This window comes from Cuculus canorus, chromosome 1, assembly GCF_017976375.1.
Source record: "Cuculus canorus isolate bCucCan1 chromosome 1, bCucCan1.pri, whole genome shotgun sequence".
Taxonomy (NCBI): domain Eukaryota; kingdom Metazoa; phylum Chordata; class Aves; order Cuculiformes; family Cuculidae; genus Cuculus; species Cuculus canorus.
The window spans coordinates 145,123,265-145,141,237 of NC_071401.1; the positions used below are offsets into that span (position 1 = coordinate 145,123,265).

The 17,973-nt window shown below is 38.5% G+C and overlaps 1 protein-coding gene across 1 annotated transcript in view; it reads right to left on the reverse strand.

Annotated features, from left to right (window-relative positions):
- Nucleotides 1–17,614, reverse strand: part of PKP2 (plakophilin 2) — a 46,113-nt gene extending 28,499 nt beyond the window's left edge. Inside the window, exons 1-4 of the mRNA XM_054052061.1 lie at nt 17,346–17,614; nt 9,100–9,212; nt 5,946–6,640; nt 32–170 (exon numbers count right to left, since the gene is read on the reverse strand). Coding sequence (XP_053908036.1) covers nt 32–170; nt 5,946–6,640; nt 9,100–9,212; nt 17,346–17,541 — 1,143 coding nt within the window. The 5' untranslated portion in view covers nt 17,542–17,614. The remainder of the gene's footprint in view (nt 1–31; nt 171–5,945; nt 6,641–9,099; nt 9,213–17,345) is intronic.
- Nucleotides 17,615–17,973: the final 359 nt, after the last annotated feature.

Sequence of the window (17,973 nt, forward strand, 5' to 3'; positions counted from 1 at the left end):
GATTGTAACTGGAATAAAGATAAATACTTACTTTTCTTCTGGCATCTGCTTTCTGGAAGCACTCATGCTGTATGAAAGTCACTGCAGCAAGAATCCTAGACGTGGACTGTGTATTTTCACTCCTCAGTATGCTTACTGCAAGCTCCAGAGTCATCTCCCCTTCTGGGCTCCTTAAAAGTGTAGACAGAAGAAATACAGTGAAGTAAGATTGCAGAAAAATTGCCATTTAATCTGTGAAATCTCTTGTAATACCAGAATTTTCAATTTTTTCAAGAACTTTAGGTTTTCTTAGAAAATTATTCCCTTTCCAGTAGCATAAAATATTATAAAAGCTTTAAGAGATGCAAATACTCTGTGGGAAGAGAAAATCATAAACGGAAGTGTTGCAACAATGAGAGGTTCTGGACGAAGCAATTAATGCTTCAAATTATAAAAACAAAATGGAAATATCAGTGGATGAAGGACTAATATTCAAAGAAGCCCATAACTATAGTGTCTTTTACTGATGATGAAGCTATCTTGATGTTTTTCTCAGTAATGTGTTGATAGCTTTTTAATATTTGTTTTCATGCCTTTCTTCAGTTTCTCATTTCCCAGACTACGCATATGCAGAGCACAGTACCTGCTTTTCTCAAGTTTATAGAAGTTGTTCTAGTTTGAAATAGATGAGGAAGGCCTTTTTCCAGGTGGGACAAAATAAAACCACCACTTATTAAATTAAGTATGTGCATCGCCTGTGGTAGGATTAGATATATACGTGGCCATTTTCCTTCCAACTTCCAGCATGTTTGCTTGAATGATAATTGTTATACAAAAGCATAAAGAAAATGGAAAGACAGGTCACCAGACCCATTTTTCAACCACTAAATGGAACATAAAACAATTAATAGCACAATCAGGTGCATTAGCCCTAGGACAGGTGGTTACGTTCCCCAGCTTTATTATTTTAATTTTTGTTTCAAATACTCTGCATCTGGAGAAACAAAAAGGAAGGGTTGGGGGAAGTGAACAAAAACATGAGTATTCTATTCTTATTTTTTAACTGAATAATTATGTAGAGCCAGATCCCAGGCTGGCCAGACAGGGAATTCCGTGAACCACAGTGAAACAAGTAGTAATTAGCAATAACTCTGTACTTCAAAGCTACCAAAATCATAACGGTTTACTTGATAATATCTCAGTAAGTGCATGTAAAATTAGAAATTTTGACACAATTACCTTCTATGTTAAAATAGGTGCCTGGCTTAATATTTTTTTCTTTTAACTAGGCAGAAATAAGAAATAATATACAACATCTAGAAAAATGAAATACGAAATGTTTTGATACTGAGTAAACAAATATTTCTAAAGCATGTGTTTGTGGACTGCACCAGGAGCCACTCAGTTCTTCAGCTCTGATACTGTCTTAGTAATGGATTGGTAGAAGTGAAAGAGCACGGAAGTCCAGGCTTGCCTAGAATGGGCTACAGAGGAGCAAGGTCAAAAAAAACAGGGAGAAATCAGGCAGATTTACCACAGAGAATCTTGCTACAAACGCATTGAAATCCAACACTTCTTCTCAAAATATTTATGATGAACTTAGAAGGTCTGAGATTTTTTCTGCCAGCTACACTGTAAGTCAATGTCTGCTGCCTGCTTTTTCTAGGGCAAAAGACAATTAGTAGAGCTGCAAGGATAGCAAAGAAATGAAGAACAGTTTTGATGCACCTGTCACAAATGAGATTATACTCCTGTGCCCTGAGGTTTCTACCTGCCTCGATATTTTCCTTTGGTATAAGTCATGTTGTTTCTTGTCTTCTCCCCTCCTCTGAGTTAGTGTTCTGAGCAATTGCACTGAATCTATAGGTGCTGAGGCATGCTCGTGCAAGAGAAATTAAATGAAGGGGACAATGCGTTAAGGATGTCAATGAAGGGGTCAAATCAAAGTGACGTAGATCTATGGTTAGTAACTCTAGTGCCCTGGGCACGAGTCTGGCAGTGCTTAACAGCTTCCAGATTTTCAGAGTTTACTTAATTTAAAACAAAGTAGCTACTAAGTTACTCCAAGTTGCAAGTTGAATACACTGATCAGAAACCTACTTAAAGATCTTGAACAATAAATAATGGAAAAAAAGCCAGATCATATTTCCTCTTCTTACTTCTTCTAAGCAGAGCAGAAAAACAGGCTTTTCAAGCTTGGGTGTTAGCCAGGTAGGTTTCTTAAGTCAACAAGAGTTTAGTGACCATGTTATAAACGCACATGGGAGCATGCCTACTCGCCTGTTAGTCACTGCAGTAACTTTAGAACCTTTTGACCAAATTTAGTCACTTTCTGCAGAGTGGCAGACATCTCCAATGTATTGAATTTTAAGTCATTTCAGTGCCTAGCAGTAAAGAAGGACTCTATCCATGCACTTTTCAGGGTCAAGATTGCTGTATGAGCTGATACCTCAAGGGCCACCAGAGTATCTACGTGGGATCTCAGCCTCGGGATACGAAGGATGTCTCAGAGTAGTAAAGATCTATCAGCAGTCACCACCAGGCTGAGATAAATGCATGTAGAGCCAGAGACCAAATTTCTAAGAGCTGGGTGTGTAGACTGATCTGAGACCGAGATCAGCCCACCATTCATCAGAGTTATCCCTTCATGGCTGATACTCCATGCCCAGAATATTTCTCTCCTGTTGTAACGCTGCCATTCTAGTATTGCTCCTCATGGATAAAAAGAACATTCATTAATATTTTATCTGACAGTAATAAAGGATTCAATATAATCTTTGACCCTCAATGATATTCATAAAGTTGCAGCACCCTAAGTTTGGTCAAAATAAAATTTGATGCAATGATTCCATTCTACCCTCAAATTACAGGCAAGCTTAATAGTCACAAGGCTGATTAGCATGTATAATGACAACAAATGGATATTCAGGCAGTGGCTGTTAAACAGAACAATGATTCAAAGAATTCTGACTACACCTTAATTGCCAGAATCAAACATTTTTGAGATGTATACACAGTGTTGTCTAATTGTTTTGTGACAGATCTCAGCACATTTAGAGGTCAGATTCTGTATGCAGCTGTTTCTCAGGCACCTTCAGGTTGAATCCCTCCTTTCCTAAAAGGATGTTTTTAACTCCTTCATTTTACCAGAAGATACAGAGACAACATCTCTTTTTCTATTTCAATTTCATAGCACAAGCTAATTCTTTGGCAGAAAGTTTGAACATGCTTTTATATACATTTCAAATACTGTACACAGCCAGTCCACTACTTGATTTCAACCTTACACAACTATTTTACATCCTCTTAATTAACATTAGAAAGACCTAGACCTTGTTTTGCATAAAAAAGTGCATTTTTCTGGAAAAATCTAATTACTTAGAAAACAGGCTTATCTTTCTCCCCTTTCCTCTTCCCCCCCCCGACCCTTTCATTAGTAAGGGAGCAATACATTAGGTAATACAACCTTAAAATCAAAGAGAATGGGAAATGACAAGAATGTGAAAATCTCTACTGACAACTTAAACTGAGAAGTCTTGTCAGAAGAAATCACTACACTGGTGGAATGATGGATTTAGTGAAATATCTCTGATTTGACAGAAGGTATAACCCAAAGAAAAATGTGGTCTATTATCTTTTAGGAACTTAACTCTACATTAAACTGTGCAGTAGCTAGATGTGGATGAACCTGAATGCACTACAACCAAAACAAGAATTCTGTATCAAGCCTTTCCAGTGATGAGAATTACAATGGGTGTTATTAAATGTATCTTTTAGATGTCTGAAAACAGTAATGATATATGTGAATATCATATACACTAGTACACAAGCATATTTAACAAAAACTAAAATGGCTACAGTTTCTTCCTCAACATCTAAGTATCTAGTGGTGCAAATTCTTTGTAGAATTGTACCGTACCTGCTGTTTTTTCACCATCCTCTTTATTAATACATTTTATAGGAACTTTTAAAAACCCTAGGTAGAATAAAGATACCCTTAGTCCCCCCAAAACCTAGCTATGAAACTAAAGTAGAACCAAGGATATTAGAAAATCTATAAAAGATATGTACAAGCAAATTAAGTAGCCAGAAATACTGAAATAAATGAAATCTGTAAACATCTGCAAAAGGAACTTTAGAAGTTTCACAGCACTCCCACTTGTTTTCCTCTGTAATTTCCAGCAAAAACTAAACTTAAAACCTGGCGTTTAAGGAATTAAGCTGTCAAAAATACTTCATTAGGGCACAGATCTTCCACCTGGAGTTCAGCATGGTCTCAAGGAAGCCACTTGCACAGTGACTGGAATTAGATGTTTACATCTGCAGGTATGAAAACCACTTTGGTTGATATTTGTGCAGGGAGATAACCAGGCTCCAGAGTCTGCACCTGCAAAAGAAGAACCTAAATTGTTCCTATATAAAATTAAATATCAAAATTGCTAGCTGTGCCTCGGAAACACAATAAAGAATGTACTTAAAGTTAAGTAAATTATTAAGTCAATGGGGTATATGTCTGTAAATTGTCTTTTTGAGAAATAAAGTTCAGGTACCTATTTTCAACATCACTTCTGCCAAATCTTTAGGTATTGTGAGCTCTCATCTGTTTTTTCTGGACTTACTTGCTGAGAAGACTGAACACTTAAGAGTCACATCATTAACACCAAATCTCTTAACTCCTGCATCACCCAGGGGTGAAAATTTCAACCCAGATCAAATGTGGGCATGAGATCATACATCTTTGTAAATGTAGTCATAACACACAAAATGTAGGTGACAGCAGTAAATACCTGACCTATATACTGCAGTGACATCAGATAATGCCTCATCTCACAACGCAGCAAATTTAGGAAAAGAAGAAAGGTAGCCTTCAGAAAAATGAACTTAACAGCTACACAGTCATGGAAAAAGAGACATTTCTTAATAACACTGTTATAAATTACAACATGATTAACATACATAAGAAACCTTGGGAATCTGTTTGTATTATGAAACAACAACAGAAACTGTGTCAGTAAACAGTGCAAGTAACTATCTCCTGTTTACCAAAAGTTTTGTTCTGTCCATTGAACCTTAAGAGCTCCAGAAACACTCAGAATTATTCTAAAATGAAAAAAAAAAAAATCACTCCTGTGGGGATTTCAGAACGGATAACTTCTCTTTTGAAAATGGAACTAATTTTAGACATTTTGAAGTTTCCTTTAGAAAGAAATTTCAGGACGAAAGAAAGTAATTTTGACAAAAAATTGAATACGTCTAAGATTTTAATCCATCTTCCTGAAGTCTGGGGGCATATTTGGGATTTCTGCCATGGGACTACCAGGGCTCCAAACTAGGATAGTGTCCTTGGAGCATATAGGATCTCATGGTAGAGAGAAAAGCTGGGGTTCTGAGATTCAGAGCAGTTTATATTTGTTCTAGCAATGGATGGTGCTACACAGTTACAAGAAATTTCTGCCTGGGTTTTAACTGCAGTTTATAAAAATTAATATGTTTCCTTGAACCCATGAAGGTTTTTTAACTGGGAACTGTCAGTCTGCCAAAAGCTGCCTCACTGGTAGATTTCTGACCCATTCTCATGAGAACCAGTGCTGAAATCAGTCTCTTATGAGCTCAAAATTTGCCAATACATTACTGTGCATTGGGACTTAGCCTGTAAATTACTCAGTGACTACTTCATGTAACCTTATAAAATTGATTAGGTCTTTGCAAAAGGGGGTCACAAATCTGAGCAGAAGGTGTAGAACCTGCAGCATGTATGTACATATACAATTTTTCCTTCTTTCCTCTGTTGCACTGGAAGTAGATCTTTAAAAGCAAATCCACTTTCTGCATCCTCTGCACTGACATTTCATATACTGTGTTGGCTGATGAACCATAAGGTGTCAATTTACTTTCTTTTTTTAAACAAACAGGTTCCTTTCAGCTGTGACACCCCAGGACCAAAGCTGGTCCTACATTGTACTTACTCTAGCTGAGATCCATTGATGGTGATTTGTTCATTCTGCAGGAAACCACTTCTCCCTGCTGCTGCCATAGCAGCTGTCAATGGCATCCTCTTCCCATCTGTTTCTCCAGTAGCACTGGCTATTGAAGGTGGCTGCGAAGGTTCCCTCCTGTTCTGTGAGCTTCTGAAAGTAGTTTGATACCAGCTGGACCTTAAAGATTGCCTGTTTTGAGACCCTAAATGAGAAGGAATTGGTGATCTCACTTGTCCCATCACACTGCCTGAGGTCAGGTAGTTCTCTTTCTCCAATAGGTTGGTCATACTGCGACTGTTGCCTGCTTGATGGTACAGAGGTACAGTGGGGCTGGGGTAGACACAATCGAGGACGGCATCATTAGTAGCCCCCATATGGGATTGTCTCTTAAAAGAGCGTCCCCTGTTCACTGAATCACGAAGAGTGTAACCAACAATTTCAGACCGAGCATATCTTGGTGGTATAGTCCCGATAGATCTCCCAGTATCTCTATGCCTCATGGAGAACCCAGCTGAAATCCCTCCATTATAGTGAAAATCGTTGGAAACACATGACAGTCTTTCAGGACCTCGTTGGGGTGAAACCTCTAGTCTCTTCAGAGGCTGTCTTTGAGCTCTGTCTTCCATTGTCTTGTAAGTAATCTTTGTCCCCCAGCCATTTGCATAAGAGGATGGTGAGGCCACCTGTTCAAGAGTGCATAAAAGAACAGAAGTCACAGTAAGATCAGAGCATTTAGGATTTATAGCAAGGAAACCAAACCAAAAATTAAAGACAAAAATTCTAAGTGCTGCTATAAGAATCAGAAAACAAAATGTGAACATCACCAAAATTGTATATTAAATGGGATTCTGCAACACTTCTTTGTATCTGCCTAACAAAAGCAAGAAGAATTACAGTCTAAACATTAGGAGATGAAGTTTAAGCATCTAGTCTTCTATCATTAATTTAGATATGTAAGTCTACTATGCCTGGTTATTAATGGTCTGCTTATTAATGAAGATTTTAGTTTCAGTTTGAAACTCCTTAGGAATAAAAACTTACATCTACTAATAAAATTAAACCCAAGGCTGTCCAACAGACAGAAGAAAATAAAGCAGTCAGATATTAAAAATATATTCTAAAAGGTATGCATATTGCTGTTAACCTTTTTAACATAAGGCTATTTAGCCCTTCTGTTCACCTCGTGGTAGGATCTAGTAAAAAGAGATAGTTCCTTATTTGTCTAACCTTTTAAAAATGAAGATTACATAACATTCCAAAGACACCAAAATGACCATTTCACCATCTCAATGTTTTCCCTAATTCTAAAGTCGCAATTTAAGTTCATTTTTCTTCTCGTGCCCCTAATAGACACGGACAGTAATGGATTATCATCTTGTTTTACACTCTTTCCTAAATTCAACAAACCCACTTCCTTCAACCATTCTTTGTAGGATGTCTTAAAGATTCTTACTGTTTAGGTGCCATTTAGGGCCTCTCCAATTTTCCTTTTTGTTTATGCCCTAAATTGGATTATTGAAGACCTTCCAGAATTAAATCAACTTGGGAGATGATCTAGCCCAATATATTCTATTTCTATGTTGTATTAAAGTTTTGTAGTATTAAAGGCATTTTTCAAGGTAAACTGAGAAGCTCACACAAGTTAATAATTGAAGGGATAGCACTTAGCAGATAGTAGCCAGACTGAAATCCCTTAATTTCACTGTTGTGGAGTTACTGAGAGTGATAACTCACTCACAAAATGAGTAAAGATTGTTGAATTTAGTAGGCTGAGGCAGGGTTCATTGGATATTTCTGTTTATTCTACAGAAGATATGCAAGGATATTTTTATCTCTAGTATAGGGATAAGGAAATTGATGCTTTTTTTTTTGTAGGGCTAGACCTTGTGGCTTTTTCTAGCTTTCACACAGAACAAATAGTGTCTCTCTCTTTTTATCCACTCCCACCCCTCTGCCTGCAACTGTCACATTTTCTTGTGGCTCCTATGTTACCTCGTTTTCCTCTTGTTGCTGTCCTCTAGAAAGAAGAGTCTCACATCTCATATTATGGGCAGAATGATAGGTGACAACAAAGGATAAAAGGACAGAGAAGGAAATGTATTTACGTAAATTGTTCTAACTCTACCCATTCAGAGCAGGAGCTGCTTCATAAACTGGCCATAAGCTTGGCTATTTTTTTTTATGAGAATAAGCAGTTCTTGAGTAATTTAAAACTAAGAAAGAATTGCCCCTTACGTATGCAGCTATATATTAAATACATATTTCTGTTCCTAAGCTGAATTGGTTTCAGTTTACTAATGTTGATCATGCAGCAGTGTTACTATTGACCTATGCATCATATGGTTGCGCTCTCAAATAGGTTCATACCAGTTGTGAGATATGCCACAAACCCTGCAGAAAACCTATTATTTATCTTAGCATTCAAGCCATGAACCTAAAGACAGCTGGTCAAAATAACTAGTGAATTTATGATTAGGCAGTTTAGAAACACAATTGGATTGCAAAGACTGTACTGCTGAAATTCTTCTTACACTAAAATATGTTCCAAAGTGATAAGGAATACTCTACCTTTCATCATGAAACTCATGCAATTTGCTTTCCTGTGGTGTTGGATGCTTAATTCCCTAACCTTTTTCACCTTGTTCCCAACTTCCACCCATGTCATTCACTACCCTGCAGGATCACTGAACTTCCCCTAGCAATCTCCAACTGTTCAGCTGGATAAGTGGCAGCACGGCCTCCAGACGCTTTGAGCTACCGATGTCCTGACTGACCAGCTGACTGGTGGGGTGGATAAGGATCTGACTTGTCACAGCCTTTGCCTTCGTGGGGTGTTAAAGTGTGTTTTCATTTTCTACCCTGATGCCAATTCTCACAAACCCAACAGGACTGCAAAAAGCTTGTCTGTATGACCACGTTGAATTTAGCCACTGAGCTCAGAAGTCGCTGGAAGGGGGGAAATGTTAGCAGATCTCAGTTGTAAACACCTCATTTTCTGGAAATTGGGCTTTAAAAAGCAAACGAGCAAGCAAGTAATCAAACCCTGGAACATCAGCTACATGCTATTATTTGCGGTAACAAAATGAATAAATTATGCATGTGCTATTATATTTATTTCTATTTGTTGTTTCCTTTTCCTTACCTGGTTTGACTGGTAATATGAGAAACCATAGGGAGTTCTGGCTGCAAAATCATTTTCAATAATCCCGATGTTATAGACACGCTCTGGAACACTGGATGCACGGTGCAAACTGCCTGTAACCAAAGACTAATATTAGCAAGATTTTAACAAAACACGATATTATTATAAAAGATGACTTGCGGTATTAGGGAAATGTCCCAGTTTACCCTGCTACTATATATATATGTGTATATGTATATGTATATATGAATATACATAAGCTGAAAATCAGCCAGGGGAATGACAGAAAGAGATTGGCATTTGGTGTATCACATTCAAAATATGGCTAAGCAAAGCATTCTGAAGATACAAGCCATTTCTTTCAGTTTCTTATTTATTTTCCTTAGATATATTTTTAACTTTTAGGAGTCTTATTGTTCATACAGCTATTTAACGAAAAATGTTTTCACAAAGCAAACCGATATATTAAATATCCCATATAATGACAGATGATCAAGTATCAAGCAAAGGTATCACCGAACAGCTACTAAGAACATTTATTTTCCACTGTAACACTTCGAATACATATGCAAGGTTTGCATTAGAGGCCAACAATAACATCCACAGTACACAAGAAATTAAAATATTGCAGCTGTAGATTGTAGATGAGAAGCATGTGTTGATGTATATACCTCTGTTATTGTGCACCCTAGAGATACAATTTGCACAATTTACCACTGTAAACAAATAGCATACTTTGAGTAGAGACTGTTTATTTCACAGCTGTCTAACTCAACTGCTGATGTTTCTTTTCCCTTAGGTGCTAGTTCAAAGGTAACGTATTGGAGCAAGTAAGGCTTCACCTAAACTGCATTCTTCTTTTAATTAAAAACAAACAAACAAAACAACCAGAAACTTCAGGCTGTTGTTTTTTTTTTCACTGATACAATGCATATTCAAAGAAAACAACCAGTTTTATTAATATATTTTTTTAAAGCAACAGATACTGCTGAAATAATTATTCACAAGATTCCCATGTTACTATGAGAACCTGCATATAGAAATAAAAACAACACAGATAGGTTTAAGGAGGTGAAACAAAAGTTGAACACAAGATATATCTCAAATTGGTCATAAATGGGGCCAATATGCACTGCAAAAGTTTAGACTGAACAGATAAAAGTGGTCAATAAAGAAGTTAATTGGCCATGAATTCCATGAATTTTCAAAACAGCAAGTATCACCTGAGATACTACAGAAAAGGAATTTAAAGAATACATCATTAAATTGGTCAAACTGCTGAAGTCTCCACCTCTAAAATTAGTAGGAGTCATATGCCCATGGGAATCCAGGGGCCAAAACCATGCAGGCAAGCACCTGCTGGGATTATTGAAAGCACCTGGTATACACATGCCAAATAGCTGAGGCTTTCGGTTTGTCCAGTCAGACTCTGGGCTTCATTATGTGCACATGAGTGTCCCAAGGAACTTCAGTACACCTGTGTCTTTGATCTTTAGTGTCCACAGCTAGTAAAGGACTTGACAAGGATGAAAATAAACAAGAGACTCGTGGAACAAGAATAATTTACAAATGATTCTCACTAACACGTAGCTACCTGGATAAGTCCAAATTTGTCTCTAATATAATATACTATAATACAATACAATATAGTAGCAGACTGCCATAATTTGAGGTCTAATTCAATCATACTTTGCAGTTATTTTGCTTAATCATCCTTTCCAATTCTTTCCTTTTGGCCATGCAAGACAGATTTAAACATGTATTAGGTGATTTGTTAAGACACGTTCTCAGTAACTTTGCGTCATGAGAGTGGAATGATGCAGCTTGGTCAAACTCATGATTTGGATTGTAATAATTCCTTCATGACATTACAAAGTTACCATAGCTTAAAGGTTACACAAGTACATGAGAAAGCAGCATTGTTTTATACTGCAAAAAACTCCTGCTAATGTACACCAACACCCAAAAATTTTCAAATCCATATAAATCTCTCCTTTGTGTGACACAATTCCTGTATCAATGCAATATTTCATTTCAGGTACCAAATAAGACTCAATTTTAGCCTATTGCTTGTGCCTGCTTTTTAAAGATTCACTTTATTCATGGCTGCATATTAAAGTACATTTATATAGCAAGTCTTTAAACACATAAGCATATACATTTCTGTTTCTTTAGAGTTAGTATTTTTTGTCCAGTTTACTTAGTCAGAAATTACTCTCATTTATCTACTTAGAAGATAAAGATCCTTTAAGCAAGTAATCTGCACATGTTTTAGGTAACTCTAAACTCTGTCTTTACTAAAAGAATTTAAAAACTTAGAAAAAACCCTAAAAATAACAAAGCTGCCCATGAACTAGTTGAGGATACATTTCTAACAGCTCACTCTTTGTGAAAGCAAAATATAGCCAATCAGAAATTGCAACATTCATTTATCTTCAAGTAGTTCTCTTTTTTAACCTTCAGTCTCCCCGTGAAACTATCTGCCAGTAAATATTTTTCTCTTTCAGAAACAAACACAGTAAACGTTAGCTTACAGAATTTCATTTTATATTTACAGTTTCTCTTGCTTCCTTCTTACCATACCACTAAATTCTTCTGCCAGCATTTTACCTGTAGTTTTATTAGGCAGACATAACATGTATGTCTTTTTACTGCGTGCTGTTTCTTAGTGCCAAAAGCCAGTCTGTAACCAAAACACTGTCTCCTTTCATTAGTTATGAGATGAAGAATAGGTGATTTGATCAAAACTTGCCTCTGTCAGTGAGGTTTCCTTCAGCTTATTTTCACCATAATATGAAAACCTACATGTCTTTCTGACCTCTCAGATTTGCTCAGTGTTACATAGATTAAAAAATCATTAGCAAGTCATTATACACTCAGTGCGTTGTTAAAAAAAACAACAAAAAACATGAAGGATTTATTTAATATATTATTGGTTCATTTATTGTTACGATTAATATTTTCTAACAGTGAGACTCAGTGTTTTATGTCTCACAGAAAGTCTTCTCCAGAAAATATGCACATGATTCAGTTACTCATCCAAAGGGGACAAATGCTATTTGAGAGGCCAAAGGATACCACACTTGATTTCCAGCAGCCAGTAAAGAAAAGGATGGGCTTCCTACAGGCGCTGTGTTGTGTCTGTCAACTCATGTGGATATTTTGGAAAACTCAGGCATCTCAGACAGCAGCAGACACCCATGTGTGGGCAACTGAGTGGAACTGTTTATCACAGTCTCTCCTCTTCCCTGTCAGCATAAACCAAAGCAGCTCAGGAACGTTTTGTATGTAGTTAGTGGATGAGGAGAACTAAAATCCTTCGCTATTCTCCATGCCTAAAATAAAAGCTGCACAAAAATTACCTGATATCACAACAGTTATGACAAAATTTTGAGATATGACAAAATAATTACACTATCAGGAGGGAGACTGCAGAGATAACAGGGAACAATCCCATCAGTCCCCATACAGGCTCTTCTTAAGCTCTCTTTGCTTCCCTGGATGTGACAGGTCCAACATCTTTAAAGGCCTTAAAAGTTCTACCCCAACAATCACCGTGTATGGCTGTAGACAGATCAGTCTTGGCTTTCAAAAATAATAAGGACAAGAAGCATCTTTAAGATATATTGATATATGAAATACACAATTATTCTCCATTAAGGAGTTAGACGTATCAAATTCCCTCTGAACCACATACAGTGTTAACTCTCAGCTGTGAGCACTTTTGTATTTGAGTGGTTACCACGAAAGCCAAATTTTCACTCTAAACCTCCACTGCAGGCATTGATGTAGCTGTACTCTATATGCAGAAGTCTATTAAGGACTGTGGTATTTTCAATCATCCCAAGTGACCACCTGCTGAGTATCCACTGTCCACCCTTGCTCAGGGCAGGTGAGTGATTATAACCGCAATACAGACTCAAAAGTGTTCCTGTACTATCATCTTCTAATCCTTTTTCATACGCTACCACCCACAATGGACTGAGATGGTGACATTTAAGAATGGCATATGAAAAACTGCACTGAATCACTTCATCTAGAGATCAAAGAACCTTCTTTTTGACCATGCTTCTCCACCACTGCCAGCACATGCCTGGCCTCAAAAGAGTTTTTCTAACATTTTTTACTTTGTGCTGGTCAGTATGTCTACAGCAGTGTTCAAATTTAGGAAAAAGATTTCTTTTGGCTCAGAAAGCAGAGGTCAGGAATTTAATGAAACCAATGAAAAGTGGAAGTCATTAACAAAGAAATTTTTCTACTTCCTTTTCCCACAAAGATATAAACAAAAAAATAACTACAAAGCAGTTAACATGGTCGGAATTCTGCAGAATAGAAGGCTGAGGATAGGAAACTCTGCCAAACCCCTATAAAGGAGTTTAACAGAAAATACTACCGAGAATTTTAGAAATCAAGAAATGTGAAGAATAAACAGGCTCTGATTGTAACTGTGTTGTATCTGATGCTGTTGATTTGGAAATCACTTAAGCTGAAATTCTGTATTTTATAAAATGCTTTGTTTCTAAAACCCTGCCTTAGAGAAAGAATCTCTAAACAGACAACAGTGTATGAGGCCATATGGTTTTGTGTGATATATTCTTCAGTTCTGCCCTCATTTTTTTTACAATGTAACTAATAAGGTTGTAGAGGAAAGTAGACTTTAATTCAGGAATTACTCTACATAAACGGTAATACTATGAATGAATTGGAACAAGATCAGAGGCACATGGACTCAAACACAATAGTTTGTAACAGACTCCTAAAGAGTAAATACAATCATCAATACTGTTGCATCACATGCGAGTTGAAAAACACCAGTTAAGTTACATGATTCTGAATGCCATTTTTCTTTGATAAGGCTGGACTATCTACTATTCCATTTCCACCTTTAAGTAGCATTCAGAAATTTGACGTGCCTGCTTCAGTTGTTCAAAATTTTTCAGGCTGCGTAATCTTTAAACTATAATGGTTCAGCAACTGATGAACTGGAAAAGTTGCCATTACTGTTAAACTACTTTCTTGAAAATCTATGAACAATGTTTGAGAAATTGCTGAAAAGGAGTTAGGGCAGTACTTGACTTCAGTGATTTTGCACCCACTGGAATCCTCAAAACTGAGGATGACCTGAACTCCTATTACAAAGAAATAAGAAACACAGCTTCAAAAAGGGGAGAAAAGGGCATAAATCAGCAAACAATATGGGGACAGGAGGTGAGAAATGTTTTCCATTTAAAGATAATACTGAAGACTTTGCAAATGTCTTTTACTTGACACTTCAAGGAGAATTTATGCTGCCTTCCAAAGTAATTTTTGAGTGTACACAAATGATACTGGGTAAGATCTTCACTACCACTGATTTTTCATATCCAGTGGTTAAGTGTTTGGCTAATTTTAGCTATGTATGTGAGTAGTCTGATTAGGTATGTGCCAAGTACCTTGCTAAACAGGCTCTGAAATACTCCTTCAGAGAGGACAGTTACATCACTGGGGACTGCCCTTGCTCCTGCTCCTTCTAAATCTTTGTATCGTTTTCCCAGCAACGGTGAACAACATGAGACCCTCGTGAATGTATCTAGAAAACTGCTGTATGTCAGACACAGCATTTTTTTTGCATGTGAAACAGTGCATAATTTTTAAAAGTGCCCTACGTATAGGAATTCAAATGTTTCTTAAAACATAGCCAAATTTTGAGCAAGTCGATGAAGAAAGTACATTGGGATACATAGATATATATATATGTGCATATTTTTCAGGAAAGGCAATATGTTAACTAAATGATAGGCATTTGATTCACATTCTAAATATTTGAAAGACAGATAGATGGCGAGTCATATAAAAATATTAAACATGCATATATATATATATACACACACATATAAACATATGGAACACACGCCAGTTCTGTTTATTTTTTTCTGAGTTTTGTAGTGTGTCTGAAAAAGGGAAGATGAGTTGGGCATAAGAATACATCTGAAAGAAGGAAAGTTCATTTTATGTATGAACAATAAATCCAACAGACATGACATTTGCCACACTTGAGGCTGAGGCTTAAATCTGCAATGTCTCAGAACTCAAATACTTGACCTTTGGAAAAACAAAGCAAACCAAGATAACTATGACCAAATCCATCAGGTCTGTTAACATATTCCAGAAAAGATGACTTAGAAAGTTGGGAACTTTGTCTTCATAGTGTTTTAGCCATGGTTTAGAAACATGATTTCAGGTTCATGACATAATTTCATGTATTAACTATTGTTTAAAAAGCTTTCCTGGGCTCTCTACAGAAAGAAAACGAAATCAGTCACTCTCAAAGTGGTTACAAACCTTATTTAAATGACAGCTGCTGTGCTAAGGACTCGCATGCGTAGCTGCACATCGCACAGCTGTATGTGCCCATTTAAGTGATGTGTGTACCTAAGTTTTCTAAGCAGAGTTTGTCTGTGTCTGCATTGTACGCATTTTTGCCATGAGGTGTTTTTTAGATGGAAGCCAGATGAAGCACAAGGAAACATTCCTCTGCCTGACAAGATAGATGAGTGAAGTATAGTTATAAATTTAAAGATAACTGGCTCACAGCTTTTTTGACAATGAAATGTGATAGCTTCTTTATTGAGATCTGAGCAACAGGGTTTATATAGCCTGTAAGTCGGCTGGTATATATCCTGTTAAGTCTGTCATTCATACCTATATAAAACCAGGATTGAAGTTATCATGGTAAGGGTGCTCTTTTTTCTCTTTTTTTTTTTAAATTTACTCTGAAAATAACATGTCTCTGCATTAATAGTTAAGATTAAGCCCCTCAAGCAGCTTGCCTTGAATCTTCAGCTCTTACAGTCACCTTGTGGGTGCCCAACGCTGCAGTCGGACCTTACTGATGGCCCTGGCCTGCTCGCTATAAGATCTTAGAAGCAAGGATTGATTAACTTTAAAGTGTATCTTGCACATCAAAGAAAGAGGTAAATATAGGTGTGGCAGCATTATTGTTCCATATTTCCCGTTCACCCCTTTCCTAGAGTTACTTTTCCAAACTTCCTTTTAGTTACACTTTTTTTCACAGGTGAAAGAAGGGAAGACATTTCCTCCTTTTCTTCCCATTTTATTTTGCAAATAGGGCTAGCGGGTAAAGTTAAGGTATTGAAATAAGCACAATAAGCAGTTGGGATTAGCAGCATTTGGGCTCGATTCTTCCCTTGGGCAGTGGTGAACTGTGAGCCGTACTGGCTGGGAGAGAGAAACTCCTGACTCATGTGGGTGGGGAAAAAAAAAAGAGAAAGAAGACGCAACACAGCCAGGATTTTCTGTCAAACCCGTAAAAGCCAATTCCTGGGGAAGCCACGGAAATGTGGCTACTGCTTCCCAGGGTCCGCTCGGGTCTCATCCCAGGGATGCTTTCCAGGAGCCTCTTCCTGCGCTCCCAACACCTCCAAAACAATCTGGTGTTAGAAAGAGAGATGCAGAGGTAGCTCAGCCCTCAGGTTTAATTGAATCATAGAATAGTTTGGGTTGGAAGGGACTTTAAAGATCATCCAGTTCCAACACCCCTGCTGTGAGCAGGGACACCTCCCACTGGATCAGGCTGCCCAAGGCCCCATCCAACCTGGCCTTGAACACCTCCAGGGATGGGGCAGCCACAGATTCCCTAAGCAATCTGTGTCAGTGTCTCACCACTCTCATCGTAAAGAAATTCTTCCTAATATCTAGTCTAAATCTGCCCCTCTCCAGTTTATACCCATTGCCCCTCATCCTAGCAACACAAGCCTTTAGGAATAGCCCCTCTCCAGATTTGAAAGCAATTGAAAGTTGAAATAGAAAGTATGAAAGCTTCAGTCACATCATCCAGGTCACTTGACGAGCTTGAGTTTTCAATCTGAGGCAGGAGGCCACATCAGAAGGTGTGTTAGTTAGGCTGCCTGGTCTTCACCACCCCTGGTCCCCGTGGCGTGGTCCTACTTGTTTCAATAAAATCAGCCACCTGAAGAAGCAAAATATGTCTTTTCATAGGAGGGAAGCCAACTTCAGAGAAGTGGATTTTAGGTTTGGGAAAGCACACGTTTGGTTTAGATTCACACTGACTGCCATAAGTACGCAACCTGAAAGCCCAGAAAACTTTATTTCACCTTCAAACATTATCATCACTTTCATTCTGTGGAAGGTAATCCTTTATAAATGTTTTGAAAAGGAAAAACACAGCCGTGCAAGGGGTAGAGTCAGCGTTTCTCTTCTGAAATGAAGAGCGAAGAGGCACTCACCGCTGTGCAGGGAGCCGCGGCTCTTCCTGGCCAGCGTTTGCTGGACCTGCCGGTGGATGCGCAGCGCCTTCTCCTCCCCGGAGCGTTCTCCCGGCAGCCGGAGCCGGGCGTCGGAGGGCAGCGCCAGGCTGGAGCTATCGAGCTCGCCCAGGATCTCCTGTCCCAGCACGGTACGGATATAGCCCTGCTCGGCCATGGGCACAGCCGCTCCGCTCCCCACCGGGCACAGCGCTGGCTCCGCCGGGACCGGGCGGGACCCGCCTCGCCCAGCGCCGCCCCGGGCTCTGCCCCGCCCGCCGCGCAGGTGCCAGGCACGGCCCCCTCAGCTCCCCGGCCCGCTCCTCCCATCCCCTCCCGCTCTGAAGAGGTTTCTGACCGCTGTTAGAGTGACTCGATTCCTTTTTCTCTCAATAGAGAGCCCTTTCCGTCAGTAAGGTGAGGGCTAAATGCTCGAATCATACAATCATTGTATAGTTTGGGTTGGAAGAGACCTTAAAGATCATCCAGTTCCACCCCTCCTGCCATGGACAGGGACACCTCCCACTGGATCAGGCTGCCCAATCAACCCATCCAACCCAGCTTTGAACACCTCCAAGGATGGGGCAGCCACAGCTTCCCTGGGCAATCT